This window comes from Anomaloglossus baeobatrachus, chromosome 5, assembly GCF_048569485.1.
Source record: "Anomaloglossus baeobatrachus isolate aAnoBae1 chromosome 5, aAnoBae1.hap1, whole genome shotgun sequence".
NCBI classification, from domain to species: Eukaryota; Metazoa; Chordata; class Amphibia; order Anura; family Aromobatidae; genus Anomaloglossus; species Anomaloglossus baeobatrachus.
Genome location: NC_134357.1, coordinates 54888510 through 54909542, shown reverse-complemented (window position 1 = coordinate 54909542; position 21033 = coordinate 54888510). Strand labels below are relative to the sequence as shown.

General features: G+C 45.4%; 1 protein-coding gene across 1 annotated transcript; it reads right to left on the bottom strand.

Annotated features, from left to right (window-relative positions):
- Positions 1-9812: 9812 nt before the first annotated feature.
- On the bottom strand, positions 9813-12702 carry MARCHF6 (membrane associated ring-CH-type finger 6). The gene has a single exon (XM_075348517.1). It carries the CDS (start codon positions 12567-12569, stop codon positions 9846-9848), a length of 2724 nt encoding a protein of 907 aa, XP_075204632.1. The 5' UTR covers positions 12570-12702; the 3' UTR covers positions 9813-9845.
- Positions 12703-21033: the final 8331 nt, after the last annotated feature.

The window sequence follows — 21033 nt, the reverse complement described above, 5'->3', positions numbered from 1 at the left end:
AATGTATTAACAAAAATTTATTCCGCACACAATATCCGCTGCCTGGGATAGTAACTGTCTCTGTTTATCTCCCATTCTCTGTCTGTCTCCCCCTCTGTATACATATCTCTGTCTCTATCTCTCTCTTTGTCGGTCAGTCTCTTTCCCTGTCTGTCTCTGACTGTCTCTTTCTCCATCTGTCTCAATCTTTTTCCCTCTGTTTATCTGTCACTTTCGCTGTTTCTTTCAGTCTGTCTCTGCCCCTCTCTTTCCCTGTGTCTCTCTTAACCTGTCTCTTTCCCTGTCAGTCTGTCTCTTTGTCTCTGTGTCTGTCTCTTACCCTGTCTATGTCTGTTTCTTACCCTGTCTGTGTCTGCCTCTTTCCCTGGCTGCATTGTGACACGCCAACATTCCATATAAGGGCGTGGCTGTGCATTCTTCTGAAGTTCTGGCTGCACTGTGGCTCCCAGCTCCATTCGCTTTAATGGAGGCAGGTTTTTTGGAGAATAATTGTAAAGCGCGGGGTTAAAATTTCCCCTCAAAACATAGCCTATGACGCTTTCGGGGTCCAGACGTGTGAGTGTGCAAAATTTTGTGGCTGTAGCTGCGACGGTGCAGATTCCAATCCCGGACATACACACATACAGCTTTATATATTAGATTCAATAAGAAGTGAACAGGGTCACTAGTAAAACGTGAATATTAAAAGAGTAAACACATATGGTGCCTGATCACCAAGCTCCAACGGACCAGCACCAATATGTGAGGCACACAAACATACCCATACGTGCAAAGACCTTAAACAATGGCCATGCACAACCCAAAGCCAAACCTATCGAGGGACCGCCTCCAACAGGTGGGCTGTGGGAAAATGTAATGGGAAGGTGAATAACCTAAAACAATGTTTCTAGCCTAGGAAGCCATCTTTACCATAGATGGATCCTGCCAAAAAAGAAAGGTCTCGCCAAATCAGACGGGCTCATCAATGCACCAAAACCTGGGACTTCATGACTTCCAAACATATCATGTAACCTCCTTCCTTGTTTTTTTTCAGATGCAGATTAATACTCCCGACGCGTTTTGATAACTCTTCAGGGAAGTCATCATCATTATCAAATGCTCTGCATTCTGTCAGTGCACCAGAATGCTACTGACCATAATTTATAGACGCCCTTGCTGGACGCATGTGTCCTTCACACCATGACAGATTCAAATGTGCCGCCAATCTGTCATGGTGTGAAGGACACATGCGTCCAGCAAGGGCATCTATAAATTATGGTCAGTAGCATTCTGGTGCACTGACAGAATGCAGAGCATTTGATAATGATGATGACTTGCCTGAAGAGTTATCGAAACGCGTCAGGAGTATTAATCTGCATCTGAAAAAAAACAAGGAAGGACGTTACATGATATGTTTGGAAGTCATGAAGTCCCAGGTTTTGGTGCATTGATGAGCCCGTCTGATTTGGTGAGACCTTTCTTTTTTGGCAGGATCCATCTATGGTAAAGATGGCCTAGGCTGCAAAAATTGTTTTAGGTTATTCACCTTCCAATTACATTTTCCCACAGTCCACCTGTTGGAGGCGGTCCCTCGATAGGTTTGGCTTTGGGTTGTGCGTGGCCATTGTTTATGGTCTTTGCACATATGGGTGTGTTTGTGTGCCTCACATATTGGTGCTGGTCCATTTGAGCTTGGTGATCAGGCACCATATGTGTTTACTCTTAATATTCACGTTTTACTAGTGACCCTGTTCACTTCTTATTGAATTCTTAATAAATGTTAAGTTTTACTGTATTTGTGTCTCTTTTGAGATTTAAGAAACCCCCTTATTGCTATTTGATTTATGCCCTCTTAACATACCTTTATGGGCGTGCTAACATGTTATTCAATGCCAGCGTCATCGGCAGTGACGCGCGTACCTGTGTCCGCTCGCATCATTTCAGACCCTGGGTTTACGGTCAGTGCGCATGATCAGAAGTCCCATCACTTCTGGTCATGTGCACTAGAGCTCTCTGAAGCCGGGACGCGTACACCCGGCTTCATAGTGTGCCTGACCGGAAGTGCCGGGTATACTGATCATGCGCACTGACCCTAAATCCGGCATCTGAAGCGGTGACAAAGGACATAGGTACACGCATCACCACTGATTAAGCTGAGCAATAGGCATTGAATAGGATGTTAGCACATCCCTGTGGGCGTGCTAACATGTTAAGAGGGCGGACTAGTCAGGGGAAATAACGCTCTTGCGACTAATCTCTGGCCTCATTAGCATATCATAAAGGATCTTTAGAAATACTTTTTCTAAAGATCTCTTCATCTATGCTACTAGATACAGGGACAGTTAGGCAGGGATTAGAAATTTACACCCAAAACTGCCTGTAGTCCTGGGTGCATATTGCGCCTGACAGGTTCACTTTAAATCAGTGGTTCCTAAATTCCAGTCCTCACGGCCCCCCAACAGGTCACGTTTTCAGGATTTCCCTAGTATTGCACAGGTGATGCCTTGATAATGATCCAATCACTTATTCAATGTTAAGGAAATCCTGAAAACATGGCTTGTGTGGGGTCGTGAGGACTGGAGTTTGGGAAACACTGCTTTAAATTATCATCTGTACAACACTAACAAAATCCTGAAAACATGCCCTCACGGAGGCTCCTGAGGACTGGCGTTGGGGAACACTGCCCTTCAATATACCTTATCTCCATTGAGCGCCCAACTATGAGGCCGGATTTAGTCCATCACTGACAGATCCCTCATCAGTTTCCATGTATTACACAGGCTTAGCCAGGCTTTATGGCAAAATGCAATGAGGACGAAAATATTCAGTCCTAAATGTGAATTATTTACAAATTTCACATTAGAGTAACAAAAAAAAAAAAAAACCTCAACAATGCCGATATGCTGAAGGTGTCCTGATAAGCTTATAGAACCTAGAAACAAGTGATCATTGCTCCTGCAGCCTCCTCACATGGGGGTTACATTAAAAGGGTTTTCTTATGAATAAAGATTATTGGGTAAAGGCCTCAGGGAAAAAAGAAAGAAGAAAAAGTTCTCATTCCTACTGGTCTGTGCTTCCCGATCCCTTTAGACGCATGTGAAGTGTCGGGAAAGGAGAGCGGGGACCCGTTTCAGCAGCCAGGGGGAGGCTGAGCCGCATTTTTCATGTCTTGAGAAGGATCAGGAAGCGCAGACCGTTGGGGATGGCGTCTGAACAGGTGCTCGGGGTATCAGTCTCAGTATTATTTCATTGTTCTGAGGTCTTTCAACAATAATTTATATTCCCTAGTAGAGAGAGAGAAAAAAAAAAAAAAAAAAAAAAAAAGGGAAAAAGTTTGTACTAACTTTGGACCCCGGAAATAACATCCCAATTGTTGGGACGTCCAAACAATGGAAACTCGTCAGATCCCAAGAGTGATGCTCTAAAAAAGCCTGACAAATGGAGTGCAGGTCGAGCATGCGCACCTCTGCTCCATGTATTCTCTGTAGAACTGATGGGAAAAGCAAAGTACTCTGGCAGTCACATAAAGAGGGATTGAAGTAGAGATGGACATGCTCGACCTCCGCTCCATTTATACTGTGACAGGAAAAGCAGAGGATGGCGCTCAGCCACCTAAAGAGTGAGTAGACTTGAGATGCACATGCTCAACCTCCGCTCCATTTAGACAAAGCTCTTTAAAGCCCTGTTGCCGAGATCAGTGGTTGGACCTCAAGCAACTGGGAGATTACCTCAAATATTTGGCACAAACCATTTCTTTTTGCAATCAAAATTGATAAGCTGTCCTTCTATAAAAATAAAAAAGACATTCTGGGTTTTCTAGGAAGCTACAATCTGCCCTATTCCATAAAATCGTTATTACTTGTTGGCCATTTTCAGAGAAGCATAATACAGGTGCTTTTTTGGGGCCATATCATGGCAGGAACACAAAGACCTCCCATGGGATCAAAAACAAAACAGCAGTATGGGCTTTTACAGGGCGCCAACTCTGAAGCTGATGAACCAGGAAAGGTCTGGGTGTTGTGTAACAGGGGCAAAAAAACAAAATCAACAGTCTTACACTCGCCAAAGGGCCCTTAAATGAAGGTACACATCTGTATAAAATGCTCCTGTCTCGTCCCATTTTATCTCAGAGAGCACAGGGAACCAGAGTTGAAGGATTCTCAGGCCACGTGCACACGTTGAGTATTTGGTGCGTTTTTTTAGCTCACTATTTGTAAGCCCACGTGCACACGTTGAAGATTTGGTGACTTTTTTTACCTCAGTATTAAAGTCACATGCACAACCAGAGTGTTTGGTGAGCTTTTTACCTCAGTATTAAAGTCCCGTGCACAAGCTGAATATTTGGTGATTTTTTTACCTCAGTATTAAGGCCATGTGCACATGTTCAGTATTTGGCGAGTTTTTTACCTCAGTATTAAGGCGACGTGCACACGTTTAACATTTGGTGAGTTTTTTACCTCAGTATTAAGGCCATGTGCACATGTTCAGTATTTGGCGAGTTTTTTACCTCAGTATTAAGGCGACGTGCACACGTTTAGCATTTGGTGAGTTTTTTACCTCAGTATTAAAGGCGACGTGCACACGTTTAACATTTGGTGAGTTTTTTACCTCAGTATTAAGGCCATGTGCACATGTTCAGTATTTGGCGAGTTTTTTACCTCAGTATTAAGGCGACGTGCACACGTTTAGCATTTGGTGAGTTTTTTACCTCAGTATTAAGGCGACGTGCACACGTTTAGCATTTGGTGAGTTTTTTACCTCAGTATTAAGGCCATGTGCACATGTTTAGTATTTGGTGAGTTTTTACCTCAGTATTTGTACCCAAAACCAGGAGTGGAAGAATCAGAGGAAAAGTATCATAGAAACACAACGTGCACTTCTGTATTTATCACCCACTCCTGAATTTGGCTACAAATACAGAGGGAAAAAAACCTGAAATACTCAATGTCTGCCCATGGCCTTAAAGTTAAAATATGACATCTCTGAGTGTGAGATCCGTGAGATGCAGCAAACCCTATTCTGATCCGTGTTTGCACATCAGACTCGGCCATTAAAGTCTACGGGGAGCAGAAAATTTTCAATTTAAATTCCATGTCTTGTGATTCTGTTACTTAAAAATATGAAAACTTCAAGGTGTCTTTTCATTGGGTTGGGAAGAAAGATTCCCCCAGTAAAAAAATAAAAAATGAGCAAAAATACTGAGGCAACACAGAGTCCATAAGATTACTGCCCGAGGAAAAAAAAATAAATAAAATAAAAGCTTCTCACGGATGGAGGCGCACACACACACACACACACACACACACACACACACACACACACACACACACGGATGTGTCAATATAGCCCCTGGCTGCCATCACACATCACTATTTTTTTCATTGGTGTACAATGAACAATTTTTTGTTTACCGATTATCAGTTTCTCATGTTTCTAAACACTGAAGCCGGCACCCCGGCTGAACTTTTATTTATGCATTGACTCAATGATGGATGGGTGAAAAACAGATTAAAATTAAAACACAAAAAGGAAAAAAATTGAAGTTTTTTTTTTTTAATATTATGTTTTATATGTTTATCCCCATAGACTTAAATGGCCGAGACTGATCTGAAAAACAAATATAAGAACAGGACGCGAGTAATGAGTGAGCACTACCATGCACGGGTGCTCAGTACTCGTAACTAGCGATGAGCGAGCACTACCATGCTCGGGTGCTCAGTACTCGTAACTAGCGATGAGCGAGCACTACCATGCTCGGGTGCTCAGTACTCGTAACTAGCGATGAGCGAGCACTACCATGCACGGGTGCTCAGTCCTCGTAACTAGCGATGAGCGAGCACTACCATGCTCGGGTGCTCAGTCCTCGTAACTAGCGATGAGCGAGCACTACCATGCTCGGGTGCTCAGTACTGGTAACTAGTGGTGAGCGAGCACTACCATGCTCGGATGCTCAGTACTGGTAACTAGTGATGAGCAGGCCACTACCATGCTCCAGTGCTCTGTACTCGTGACGAGCGAGCACTACCATGATCAGTTCTCGTAACGAGCAGATTGGACACTCCTATGGGCTAGACTCGAGTGCCCGAGTATAATGGAAGTCAATATGGAACACGAACATTTTTTTTGGAAAGCTTCTGGAAAAATGCTTCAATTTCCCTTTGACTTTTATTATACTTCGTACTTGAGTCTAGCCCATATGAGTGTCTGACTGCTCATTAGGAGAGCCGAGCACCTGAGTATGGTAGTGCTCGCTCATCACTAGTTACGAGTACTGAGCACCTGAGTATGGTAGTGCTCGCTCATCACTAGTTACGAGTACTGAGCACCTGAGTATGGTAGTGCCCGCTCATCACTAATTACGAGTACAGAGCACCCGAGCATGGTAGTGCCCGCTCATCACTAGTTACAAGTACTGAGCACCTGAGCATGGTAGTGCTCGCTCATCACTAGTTACGAGTACAGAGCACCCGAGCATGGTAGTGCCCGCTCATCACTAATTACGAGTACAGAGCACCCGAGCATGGTAGTGCCCGCTCATCACTAGTTACAAGTACTGAGCACCTGAGCATGGTAGTGCTCGCTCATCACTAGTTACGAGTACTGAGCACCTGAGCATGGTAGTGCCCGCTCATCACTAGTTACGAGTACTGAGCACCTGAGCATGGTAGTGCCCGCTCATCACTAGTTATGAGTACCAAGCACCCGAACATAGTAGTGCTCAGTCATCACTATACATCATGGAGATATTGATCTGTTTCCTACAATGGACATGTGTATGGATCAATTAAATCATGGGTCCATGTGCTGTCTGAGAAAGAACTGGACGTCACATGGTTGAGGGAATATTGCCCAAGTTTACAAAAAATGTATATAATTATACTTTACCATAGATATCACATACTACAGAACATAAAGCTAATAATGTCACATAAAATGAAAGAAATTTGCTAGAAAGTGCTGCAGACAATTCTTGCATTTCAGCATTTTCCGCCCCGCACTTGGTGGCAGCAATAACCAGGATCTGCTTCTATGATCACGCTGCTTTGCAGTTTTTAATAAATTTATATCATTTTTAAAATTTACAATGAAGATACTGACAAAACACTTAGATATCTCACATTTATCCACTCTGGTATACAATGTCCACACAATTTCAGTGATGGTGATGATGGCAATGCATTTGAGCAGTTTCAAACTTCTAACATTACGGGTACTGTGCTGTTGATCACCAATGCTAATACATTCCTCTAAAAAAAAAAAAAAAAGTTATCAGCCGGAGTTCCTGGAGGTATGCCATACGGCTGGGATCACACGTGCAGTTACTGATGCAGGTTTTTTTTTTTTTAAACTGAAGTCAGAATAGATTAAAATAAAATAGGAAATAGAAAAGGTAGGAGGGATTCACGCGTCTGAGTACGGAGCAGAACCCAACAGTCTGACACTGTTGCTTTCGGGTCAGGAGATAAGGGGTCAGTCCGAGCTCAGAACGCGATTCATGATGGTGCAAAACCAGCCTAAAAGCTTGTTCACATTTTGCAATTTTTTTTTTTCACCTAAAAACACAACATTTGACTGTACATTCAAAGTGAGTGAGACTTCTGAAACCTCATGCTGCTTATTTTTTCCTTGCAGATATGAGCAGTATTAAAGGGGTTGTCCACTACTTTTACACTGATGGCCTATCCATAGGATAGGTCATCAATGTCTGATCAGCCAGGGTCAGACACCCTGCACCCCCACCGATCAGATGTTCTAGGTCCCGGCGGCGGCAGCAGGCAGATAGAAATGCTTAGTTCCGGAGTTGCTCAGTCTTCTGATAGCGGCCGCGTCCGGGTACTGCACGCACATCCACCTCCCATTCAAATCAATATAAGATGGATGTGCAGTACCCGGCTGTGGTCACTATCAGCAGACGGAGCAGCTCCAGAACTGAGCATTTCCGGCTGCCTGCCGCCGCTTCCGGGACCATGAACAATTGATCGGCGTAGGTGCCGGGTGTCAGACCCAGGCCAATCAAACATTGATAATCTATCCTAAGGATAGGCCACCACTGTAAAAGTAGTGGACAACCCCTTAAATTCTACAGCACGTCATTTCTTTCAGCACAACAGTATGTGTGCGCAGAATCTTATTACAAAGTTTTGGGAGCAGAATCTTCAACGTTTGGAGGAGTATTGTGAGAGTTTCCGTTCAGTTTCTGCTCCAAAACTGATTTATATATATATATATATATATATATATATATATATATATATATATATATATATATATATATATATATATATATATATATATATATATATAATTTTATATATTTTGCAGTAATCACCATTTTTGCAACAAAATGCACGTCTCCCTACAATAAAATGCTGCATAATATAAGCGTTTTTTCCCCCTAGTTAAGTGGGTGAAAAGCATTGCAAAAAATAAAAAATAAAATAAAAATTGGCATGCTGTGTGCAGATTTCAGAAGTATCATTCCCTTTGCTAGGACAATAAAACGCTGTGGGGGGGGGAGGGTTGCTGCAAGAACGCAACATGTGAACAAGCCCCATGGGTGGACTGGCACATGGCAGATGTTTTGCAGGAATTTCTGCACCTGTCCCATTCATTTAAGCTGAACTTGTAGAAATCCATGCACTTGCTACCAAAAACAAAATGTCCCTTTCAAAGAATAGAAATTGTCAGTTGCAGAAATTTCTCGTGGACAACTTTGTTGTGGAAATGCATTGCAAAGAGTGATGTATACCTATAGTTTGGCTTTACATATCCGACATTCATAGTCCGAGTACAGACCCGGCTGCAGGTCTCCTGACCCGAACCCACAGCCTAATTTATGCATTTGCAGCTGTTGAGTTCACGTCAGGAGACCCGGTGCCGTTCTGTTCTTGGACCGTCAATTGGATGTATGAAGTCGGACTAAAAGCTGCAGAATAAAAATCCACAGCGCCACACTATTTACATTACAGATTGTGAATGAAGAAAACCTAAGCCTCAATACTGCTACTTTAATACGCAGCATTCTCTATCCAAAACGTCCGCTGTGTACAAGATCCATGTGCACACGCTCCTCCTTTCTTCTGCATTTACCGTATTTTTCAGATTATAAGATGCATTTTTCCTCCCAAAAGTTTGAGAGAAAAAAATGGGGGGTGCATTTTCTAATCTGGTTGTACCTTACCGGGAGTGGCGGAGTGCGGTGGAGCAGGGTCAGATATCGGTGGCAGGAGTAGAGATACCGAGAGTATCCCGGAGAGTCAGGAACCATCCCCAGTGACTAAAGAACATGTTGGCGGTGCAGGCTTCAAAGAAATGGCTCCCGAAGTCGGCGTGTGCACAGATTGAACTCCGCTTAATGACGACAGAGCTCAACTGCCCACGAGCCGCCTCCGGCCCATTGATCTTCGCAGCAGCGTACTTAAGGAAAATGGTGCCTGGAGGTGGCGTTATGTGCAGTTGAGATCTTGGCTCATTAACCCCAGAGCTCAATCCGCGCATGCGTAGACTCTGGGCGCCATTTCTTTGAAGCCCGCACCACCGACATTTTGTTACCTACAATCATCGTGCATGGCTCCTGCCTCACAGCGTCCACAGCATAGTCGAGACATTCACTGCACCTACTCCACCACCCCTACCTCCCTGTGACCGCTCTCCCCCCTCCCCCCAGTAAGAAATAATCCGGTTGTAAGACGGACCCCATTTTCACCAAAACGTTACCATTTTTCTCTCTCTAAATTTGGGGTTCACCTTAAAAAAAAAAAAACAAAAAAAAAAAATGACGGTATATCGAGCTTCAGAAAAAAAAAAAACTACATCAAAAACTGCTCGTGTGATTCCAGCCATAAAAAAGTATTTTTTTGTCCATTTCACTCCCGTGCCAAATGAGAAGGAAACGTTAAAGGCGAAGTTTTAGATTTTCCAGATTTGCGCTCATAATTCACAAGGCGTTGACCAACAAGGTACTTGTCGTTCTTAATGTGTTCATAAAGCCGCTTGAACTGTCGGATTTGGAAAGACAGCACACCCATTAATATCACCACCATCAGCAAGAAGGGGTAGATGCGTCGCTGAACTAGATTCTGCATTTCGTAGGTTACACCGACCAACAGTACAATGGTGGCAGAAATAATGTAAGGTATACACAGCGACAGCAGAAGGACAGCGATGACTGGAGCGGCCAGTTTACCCAGTATGAAGTGGAGGTCGATGTTGCGGATTCCGTTGGCGTAGACCTGTTCTATTACCGCTTTCAACCACCACTGAGGTCCCATTAGAGTTATGGCCGCAATTATCTTTGCATGCAAGACGCCGAGTGCCCAGTCCTGCCATGGATAAAAAAGTGGCGTCTGATCCAGAGGGACGCGGAGAGGTGCAACAATAATCAGTTCAAATAAAAGACCAAGGAGGAGAGGGACAACACCGGCCAGCAGGAGAGCCACGATCACGGTCTTCATGATGGTCAGGGACCACTCTTTAACCTTTAGCAGGATCACATGCCGTCCTTGTGGCATCCATGCGACCAGTACAGTTAAGGCTCTGATTGATAGCCAGCATACGTAGAGGCCGCAGGCGGCCGTGTACAACTCATGGATTTTTGCAGTCCCAGTCCAAAATGACATTAACCAGCGCCCTACATAAACTGGTAGAGTCAGGCAAAATAAACTAGCGATCAGTAACGTGATGCACATGAAAATGATCAATAAAAATATCCGGAGAGGAAATCTGACTGGTTTATGGTACGGCTGAAAGCCTACAGGGCCTCCTTGTTGTAAAATGGCTTGATGAGCCGCATGCAGACCTTCGCCAACCACGGGGATGGCATTGTTTCGGATAAGCGGATTGTTGGCGGCCTGTTGATTCGCTTGGTTATCAGTCTCCTCTTGGTCTCCGAGAAGATAAGAGTGCAAGTCCAGTAGAAAGCCGACCGTTACAGTCCAAGCCCTGACCAGTCCTTTTAGCCATTGTCGAGTATGTCCTTGCTCCAATAAAGCCGGGAGAACAACCTGGAGGAGCAGCAGCTCCAAGGACAGCTCACTGACGGGGGCGTCGCTGTATAACATCACGTTGTACGGTAAGAAGGTCGGCAGCACGTGCTTCATAATACGAATGGGAAGCCAAAGCATCAGTATCACGATAGATCCAAAGACGATCACCGACAGCAGAAACCTCCGGACGTGTCTGTAGATCGGCAGGTGGATCATTTCCTGGACTGGATTAAAATCTGGATCGTTCAAATTTCGGAGAAACCACAGAACCCCCGGTCTGAGCACCTCTCGTAGAAGCAGGATGAAAGATGCAAAGTAAAAAACATAAACCATCCCGACCAGCCAGTGAAGAAACATGGTTGTTCCCGGAGCAGACTGGAAGCTCAGTTCTCGATCTTTCAGAGAGGCATCGAACATTTCCAACGAGCAAATGTCCAACCACCAGCCACAAATCAGGGGGAAAACGCCGATCTCCACCACGACCAGTAGAGAAACCTTCACCACGATGTAGCAGATGCCCAATATCCGTCTGGAGCGCTGAAACTTGATAACTGCGGCCAGGCTGTGGCAGAGGATCAGTGTGACGGCCAGCAGAACGTAGCCCACTATGGTTGTGAGAAGCCCTTCGAAGTGTGAGGCCTTCACGTAGCCGTCAAATCCCAGTCCGACGACGGAGAAGTGTCCGATGTGGTAAGGACAGAAGGCAAACACCAGGATGAAGAGTGTGTTCAGCGACACCACCCAGAAGACGTGCTCCAGGAAGACCAACGAGCCGTCCAGGCCCAGCATCCGCTCCCAGGTCAGCTCCTCCGCCGCCCGGTCCCACTCCAGGGCGTTCCAGTTCATGTCGTCCTGGGCGCCGTTGTTGACGTCGGCCGCGTCTTCGAGAACGGCGTCGTCTTCGTTATCTTCTTCTTCATCTTCCGCCTGATCGGGATTTTCACCCACAACCACGTTTTCTACAGGAGGGACGGCGGGAGGGTCAACGGCCGCGTTCTCCACGGCCACATTGCCGGCGGCCTGAGCTTCGTTCGGCTGGCCCGCGCCATTCTGCGGCTGGGGGAAGTTCTGCTCCAGCCACAGGGGCGCTCCGCCGTGGACGATCTGCTCTCGCAGCCAGACCAGGCTTATGAAGGCGCAGAGCGTGCAGGTGACCACGAAGACGCCCTGGAGGCAGTCCGCCAGCAGGTTCTCCGTGGAGAGCATGTCCAGGGGCAGGGTGAGGAGCGAGCTGACCGAGCCGGTGAACAAGCACTTGTAGATGCGGCAGGCCGTCAGCGGCACCACGCCCAGCCACGCAAACGCCACCAGCGTATAGTGGAACCAGTACCGGATGGCGGTGCCAATGCTGGTGACTAGTCCGGTGCAGATGTCCTGGATGGGCAGCCGGGACGGCATGTCCGGGGAGTAGATGGGGGTGAAGGCAAATCTGTGCTTACACAGCTCGCAGTACTCCTTCCTGCTGTGCTTCAGCCATTGCAGCAGGCACTCCTGATGGATGAACTTTATGCTGCCGGTGCACACACACGGGTGGTACAGGGGCTTCTCCGCGGTGCCCTCCGAGCGGCACACCCGGCAGATGTCTTCCTCTTCTGCCGCCTCCATCCTGGGGACGCAGCCACTTGCGACTTCTAACGGAGCGGCCCCTTCAGGCTTCCGTACTAACAACAGCCAGCAGCGGCGAAAGCGACCGACCGTCCTCGGCCTGCGACCAAAACAACGTTCTTCTTCCCAGATTGTCTCGCGATGTTATGAAAGCGGAATTGACGTACAGAACAGGCGGGGCGCTTCCTGGTGCCGTCACGTCCTCTGTCATCAGAGCCGCGCGCTGTCAGTATGAGACCGGCAGGTGGCGCTGTCTGCCGCGGAGATTACTCCGGATCAGGCGGAAAATGGCCCTGCCCGGCCGCCGTAGTCTCTGACTGTAGAGAGACGAGTGAGGATAGTTGTTGAGGCTCATTACACTCCGTCATCCGCAGTGAAAGGAGTATTCCTAGGAAATATGGAGCCTGCATAGAATGTCCCGGGCCGGCCGCCGTAGTGTCAGACCGTAGAGATGAGTGAGGATGGTCACTGACGCTCATTATTCTCCATCGTAAGGCTACTTTCACACTTACGTTCAGCGCAGTCCGTCACTATGGAGAATAGCACAGTCCGTTAACGCACTGCGCTATTCTCCATAGACTTGTATGGACGACGCACTATAACGCAAGTGTCAGCGTTGCAGCTGCTGGACGACGCAGCGTCTTTATTTTGACGCTGCGCCGGGCGGGAGGAACGCAGCATGTAACGTTTTTTTGAGCAGCGCAATCCGTAGGATTTCACTGCGCATGCTCTCTCTGGCTCCCTGCACTCGTAACCAAGGTAAATATTGGGTAACCAAGCAAAGTGCTTTGCCGATATTTACCCTCGCTACGTGTGCAGGGAGCCCGACACTTCCACGCTTGGCTCCGCCCCCTCCCGCCCTACACTCCGCATGTATGTACACACACACATGCACACGCACACTCACCTGTCAGCGCCATGGCCTGCTCGGCTCCACCCTCTCCGTACTCCGCCCCCCCCGCACACATTCTCGGCGGCCGACCGATCAGCTGAGCGCCCGGCCACCGGCATGTGAGAATGCTCAGCTGATCGTTCACAATAGTCTGCTGCCGGTAAAACTGTAAAGAAGGGGAAAAAAACAAGCTTTCCGTTGTTTGGTACGATCCGTAGCATCCGTTGTGCCACTATATGCAACACATCTGTTGCATCCGTCACACAACGCAATGCTGTGGAAGCCGTCCAACGCACGTGTGAAACTAGCCTTAAGGCCATGTCTTACTAAGCAACATCGCTGCTGAGGAACGACTTTTGTGACGTAGCAGCGATGTTGCTAGTGATGTCGCTGTGTGTGACATCCAGCAACAACCTGGCCCGTGCTGTGAGGTCGCTGGTTGTTGCTGAATGTCCTGGACCATTTTTTAGTTGTTGCTCTCCCGCTGTGAAGCACAGATCGCTGTGTGTGACAGCGACAGAGCAACAACTGAATGTGCAGTGAGCAGGAGCCGGCTTCTGCGGACGCTAGTAACCAATGTAAATATCGGGTAACCAAGAAGCCCTTTCCTTGGTTCCTTAGCTTACCTTCGTTACCAGTGTCCGTCGCTCTCACGCTGTCAGTGCCGGCTCCCTGCTCCCTGCACACATAGCCGGAGTACACATGGGGTAATTAACCCGATGTGTATTGTGGCTAGGAGTGCAGGGAGCCAGCGCTAAGCGGTGTGCGCTGGTAACCAAGGTAAATACCGGGTTGGTTACCCGATATTTACCTTAGTTACCAAGCGCAGCATCGCTTCCACGCGTCGCTGGGTGCTGGTCACTGGTTGCTGGTGAGATCTGCCTGTGTGACAGCTCACCAGCAACCTGTATAGCGACGCTCCAGCGATCCCTGCCAGGTCAGGTTACTGGTGGGATCGCTGGAGCGTCGCTTAGTGTGACGGTACCTTTAGACAGTCATGGGAGGAAGTGTTTACAGGATACACGGCGCCTGCACAGAATGTTCCAGCCAGGGGAGTACATAGAAATCATGGGGCCTCACAGCAGAATTTCTAATTGTCTCCCCCTCCCCCCCTCCCGCGAAAAAAAATAATATTCAACTGAGTCACAGAGGGGCATACTTCACAACTTTACAGCCCTTATTACAAATTAATTGCCTCCTATTGAAGCCCCTAGATTTCCCTGACATTGCACCCATTAAGTATGATGGCAACAAAAGTGTCTGACAAACACTGTACGATAAATTTCTTCACAGTACCCTTCACACACACACAGGATTATGACACTACTGTACCCCCCTTCAACTCCCCTGGCAATGAATGGTGACCCCGACACAGTAAGATCCCCAACTGTGACCCCCACACAGCCCTCCATACAGTATAATGGGCCTACATATAGTATAATGGCCCCTTCTATCTCTCCAAATAGTGTAAATGCCCCACACAGCTCTCCGCACAGTATGATGGACCTCACGCATACCTTCAGACTGTATAATTGTTTGCAAATGGCGAGAACTTTGGGTCATTGTAGTAAACGGTGATCCCCAAATGTTCCCTAATTTACAAAACCCTCCACCAGGCTTCAATCTACCAAGGAAAACATGGGTTACTCTAAATCGTATCAGAACAAACTTTGGCGTCTGTGCAGATTTTATGTATAAGTGGGGAAAATATGACTCTCCGACCTGTGACTGTGGAGCAGATAGTCAAACTATCCAGCACATTGTTGAGGAGCCCCCTGAGATCCTACCATGGTGACAAGAAGGATTTCTATATTGTAAATGATAACGCTATTGCATATATAGAAAATCTTGATATTCAACTTTGATTTTTATCCTTTTGATATTTTTCAATCACTGTCTATTGTCTGGTGTTTATTTTTATATGATGGTAAGGTATACATTCATACGATTAAATAAATTGTTTGGCTACAGTATACTAGCCCTCCAATAAATGTAAAGAATAAAGGCTCTCTCATAGTCCTCCAAATAATATAATGGTCCCACAAAGCCTTCCATATAGTATAATGCTCCTCACATAGAGTAATGGGCCCCACATAGTCTTCCATATAGTATAATTGTGCTCCCCCATAGTCCCTGATAAAGTATAATGGGCCCCACATAGTCCTCCATATCGTCTAATGCACCCCATAGTCCTCCATGTATTAGAATGCACCTCATATCCTCCATATAGTACAGTATAATGCACTCCCCATATTTATCCATATATTATAATGCACTCCCCATAGTTCTTCATATAGTTTAATACACCCCATACCCCTTCTTATATTATAATGCACGCCACATAGTTCTCCAAATATTATAATGCACCTCATAGTCCTTCATATCGTATTATGCACCACATAGTCCTCCATATATTATAATACACTCCCCATAGTCCTCCATAGAGTACAATGCACCCCATAGTCCTTCAAATAGTTTAATACCCTCCTCATGGTCCTCCATGTATTAGAATGCACCCCATATTCTTCCATATAATAAAACGCAGCCCCATATTACTCAATATAGTATTATGTAGCCCCCATATTCCTCCATATAGTATTATGCAGCTCCATATTCCACCATATAGTATTATGTAGGTCCCATATAGCATTATTCAGCCCCCATATGGTAGTATGCAGCCCCCTTATAGTAGTATGCAACCCCTATATAGTAGTATGCAGCCCTTATATTCCTCCATATAGTATTGTGCAGCCCCATTTTCCACCATATAGTATTATGTAGCTCCCATATATCATTATTCAGCCCCCATATGGTAGTATGCAGCCCCCATATAGTAATATGCAAACCCTATATACTGGTATGCAACACTTATATTCCTCCATATAGTATTATGCAGTCCTATATTGCTCCTTATAATATTATGCACCCCTTATTTTCCTCCATATAGTATTATGCAGCCTGCATATAATATTATCCAGCCCCCATATAGTATTATGCAGCCCCCATATCGTTTAATACACCCCATAGTCCTGTGGCCACCTTGATTAACTACATACTCATTTCTCGTTCCCCAGCTGCTCCAATCTCTTCAGCCAGTGTCCACTGTTCTGCCGTTCTGCACATCTCAGCACAGTGCGCAGTAGTGACGTCATCGCACTCCTCTGTGCTGTGACGTCAGAGTGCCACAGACACAGTGGGAGATTAATGATAGACGGAGTGCACAGCGCCTTCTCTCATCATTGCTTTCAATTGTATTGGCATCTGCGCTACCGATGCAATTGAAAGTGCGATGCTTGGCGGGGTGTCCGGTGCCAGCAGTGGCGCCGGGCCCCCCTGACTTGCGGGCCCCATAGTGGTTGCGTGGCCTACCACCATTGGCACTTGTTCCAGCTCTCCGTTTTCACACATTCTTGTGTCCTTCCACATGGAGCAGGTTTTTTAAGCCTTGTTCCCACTTGAGATTAAAAATGGCAAGTGAAATCTAATAAAAGCTTGCACCAATTTCATTCAGTGTGGCATTGTCCATCTGCGAGTGTTTCCTCACCTGGAATCGGGCTGAGCAAAAAAATGGCAGCATGCTACGTATGGCCATGTATATCAGACAAGACTTTCCAATACAAGTCAATGAGTGCGAGAAACAAAACAGACCATCTGTAGATTGTCCAATTTCTACACACAAATCTCAAAGGAATATAAATATTTAAAGCTATACATAATAGAAAGGTATTAGATAGTCATCCTGCAACTGTATAATCTCCCAACTTATACACTTGCCCCCTTTACTATCTTTTGTTATGGCACAAAAGGGGGTTTCACCTGGTTTAACCTAATAAATAAAAAAAACGGCTTGAGAGCCCCTTCATTTTTTATAAATAGCTAAAGTAAAGCAGACAGCTGTGGGCTGATATCAGGCTGGGAGGGTCCATGGTTATTTGGCCCTTCCCAGCCTAAAAGTACAAGCCCTCAGCCACCTCAGAATTGTCGAATTACATTAGATGTGCCAGGTCTGGTGTTGATCCTGGTTCTTCCACATAGCCCTGGTGTGGTGGCAGTCGGGATAATACTTTTGATGTAATCTGTGTAGTGTCAGCTGGCATCAAGCCCTGCTGATAGTAATGGAGAAGCATCTATCAGACACCACCATTATTAACCCAGTAAGTAAAAAGGAAGAAACACACAAATACTTTTTTTTAATCCCTGGTTCACCAATTTATTAAAAAAAAAAACATCCAGGTTCGATGTAGTCCAAGGAATCTGATGTAATCCACAAATGGAAACCTGAAAAACATAAAACAAGAGAAATACTGTGACTGTCCCTTCTTCACCAATTTATTAGAAAGCAGTATTCAAAGGCAAGTCCGACATAGTCCAGCGCTTCCCACGACGTTCCCTTACTCCATCGATCAAAGTCTGTAGAGCCTCATTCTGACCTCCATAGACTCTGAGCAGAAGCCACTCCCGATCTCACAATGCGCTGTGTGAGACCTGGAGACTGTGACATTTGTAACATTCCTGACATATGGGCGCATGTGTGAGACATCACAAATTGATAACCCCCCTGTAAGGTACCAGGCGCGGGATACGCCGAACCCCGTATGTTCGGCACCAAGGGAACCATAATGCCGAGAAAGTACAAAGTGGCATATACTTCAGCGATGTCTAGAGGCCGCTTTACACACAACGATATCGCTAGCGATCTTGTTAGGGATGTGACACACCCAGATCATTGCTACAATTTGCCGAGATCGCTCATAGGTCATTTTTTAGCGGTCACACGTACCCATCTCACAAACGTCGTAACATCGTTCAGCGATATATTGTTTGACCAAGGCGGTCGTGTGGACACCGTCACACAGCAATCCTCCCAACGATTCCGGCAACGACAGGCGTATAATTGTCCATAGCATACACCCTGGCGTGACATCAATCAGAGTGGAGGAGGCGTGGAGCATTGTTCATAATGAAACGCCCATGTCGCTGAGGACAGACACACTAATGATGTTGTTCGTCGTTGGCAGCGTGTCAAACGTAGCAATATGTCTGCTGCGTTCGCAACGACGAACAATATTTTGAAAATGAATTACGTGTCAACGATCAACAATTTTCGCTAGTTTTGCGATCGTAGAGAGTCGTTCGTAGGTGTCACACGCAACGACGTCGCTAATGACGACGGAAGTGCGTCACGAAAACCGTGACCCCCGACGACATATCGTAAGATAAATCGTAGCGTGTAACGGGGCCTTAAGGGTGCATGGAAACAAACCTACAGGTAGATAATATATTGTAGCTCATATATAAGGGCTGTAATGATATATCAAATAAGAAAGCAAAACAAACATAATAATTATACTTACTCAATGATCTATAGCATAAGGAACCACAGATAGGTTATAGGCAACAACTCAAAGGATAATGCATTCAATACGAAAGAGTCTTTATATTTACCAAAGTATGAAAATACCCAAAAGACACCGTGGTACAAATGTATAAAACATTTTATTATTATTAATGCATAGGGTATACATAACATTGATTTCAAGAATAAACCAGAATGAGTGAGTGAAGGAAAGGAGGGGAAGAACCCCACGTGACCCAGGATAGATATCAATTCTCACATCGGACCTGCAGTAATGCTTACAAAATGCTAAGAGGTAGCCTCATACAAGCGTAAAGGTGCTAATACAATAAACCAAGGTCAATTATCTATTGTCCAGCTAATCGGTAACCTCATGCCAGTGCAAAGAGATGCTAATACAATAGAAACCAAAGTCTCCTGTCCAGCAAGTTGATAAGAGGCTTACCTAACAGCAGATCGCCAATAAGTCCTGGTGTACACGTGGGGACCGGCGTCCCAACACGTGTTTCGTCTAGTGTTTCGTCGGGGGAAATATATATTGTGCTGATTCATAAGACAGATAGGTAAATGGAAAGAAGATACCGTATGTTTTATTGTCCATAAAAAAACAACAGATATGTGAAAATTGAGCCTGAAAAACAGAAAAAAGGGAACTAACGTAAAATTGATTCACCAAAGGAAACAAGCGTGAGGTACATCACATGCCTAGTATACCAACTCATCAAAAAAAGAGATAATAGTAGATATGTAATATATATATATAAGTTAGGTATCTGGTGAGAGGACCTGAGTGGCAATGGGTATGTGAAAGGAATGGCTGAACTATAAAGTGAGTTAACGTATAGCCAAGGGAATATGTGTACAAAGGTGGAAAAGACAAAATTAGCGTTTAAGAGTTCACATAAAAGGAACCTGAGTACATGAAAAAAACCACAGAGATTAAATAACTAAATATATACAGTTAGGTCCAGAAATATTTGGACAGTGACACAATTTTGGCGAGTTGGGCTCTGCATGCCACCACATTGGATTTGAAATGAAACCTCTACAACAGAATTCAAGTGCAGATTGTAACGTTTAATTTGAAGGTTTGAACAAAAATATCTGATAGAAATTGTAGGAATTGTACACATTTCTTTACAAACACTCCACATTTTAGGAGGTCAAAAGTAATTGGACAAATAAACCAAACCCAAACAAAATATTTTTATTTTCAATATTTTGTTGCGAATCCTTTGGAGGCAATCACTGCCTTAAGTCTGGAACCCATGGACATCACCAAACGCTGGGTTTCCTCCTTCTTAATGCTTTGCCAGGCCTTTACAGCCGCAGCCTTCAGGTCTTGCTTGTTTGTGGGTCTTTCCGTCTTAAGTCTGGATTTGAGCAAGTGAAATGCATGCTCAATTGGGTTAAGATCTGGTGATTGACTTGGCCATTGCAGAATGTTCCACTTTTTTGCACTCATGAACTCCTGGGTAGCTTTGGCTGTATGCTTGGGGTCATTGTCCATCTGTACTATGAAGCGCCGTCCGATCAACTTTGCAGCATTTGGCTGAATCTGGGCTGAAAGTATATCCCGGTACACTTCAGAATTCATCCGGCTACTCTTGTCTGCTGTTATGTCATCAATAAACACAAGTGACCCAGTGCCATTGAAAGCCATGCATGCCCATGCCATCACGTTGCCTCCACCATGTTTTACAGAGGATGTGGTGTGCCTTGGATTATGTGCCGTTCCCTTTCTTCTCCAAACTTTTTTCTTCCCATCATTCTGGTACAGGTTGATCTTTCTCTCATCTGTCCATAGAATACTTTTCCAGAACTGAGCTGGCTTCATGAGGTGTTTTTCAGCAAATTTAACTCTGGCCTGTCTATTTTTGGAATTGATGAATGGTTTGCATCTAGATGTGAACCCTTTGTATTTACTTTCATAGAGTCTTCTCTTTACTGTTGACTTAGAAACAGATACACCTACTTCACTGAGAGTGTTCTGGACTTCAGTTGATGTTGTGAACGGGTTCTTCTTCACCAAAGAAAGTATGCGGCGATCATCCACCACTGTTGTCATCCGTGGACGCCCAGGCCTTTTTGAGTTCCCAAGCTCACCAGTCAATTCCTTTTTTCTCAGAATGTACCCGACTGTTGATTTTGCTACTCCAAGCATGTCTGCTATCTCTCTGATGGATTTTTTCTTTTTTTTCAGCCTCAGGATGTTC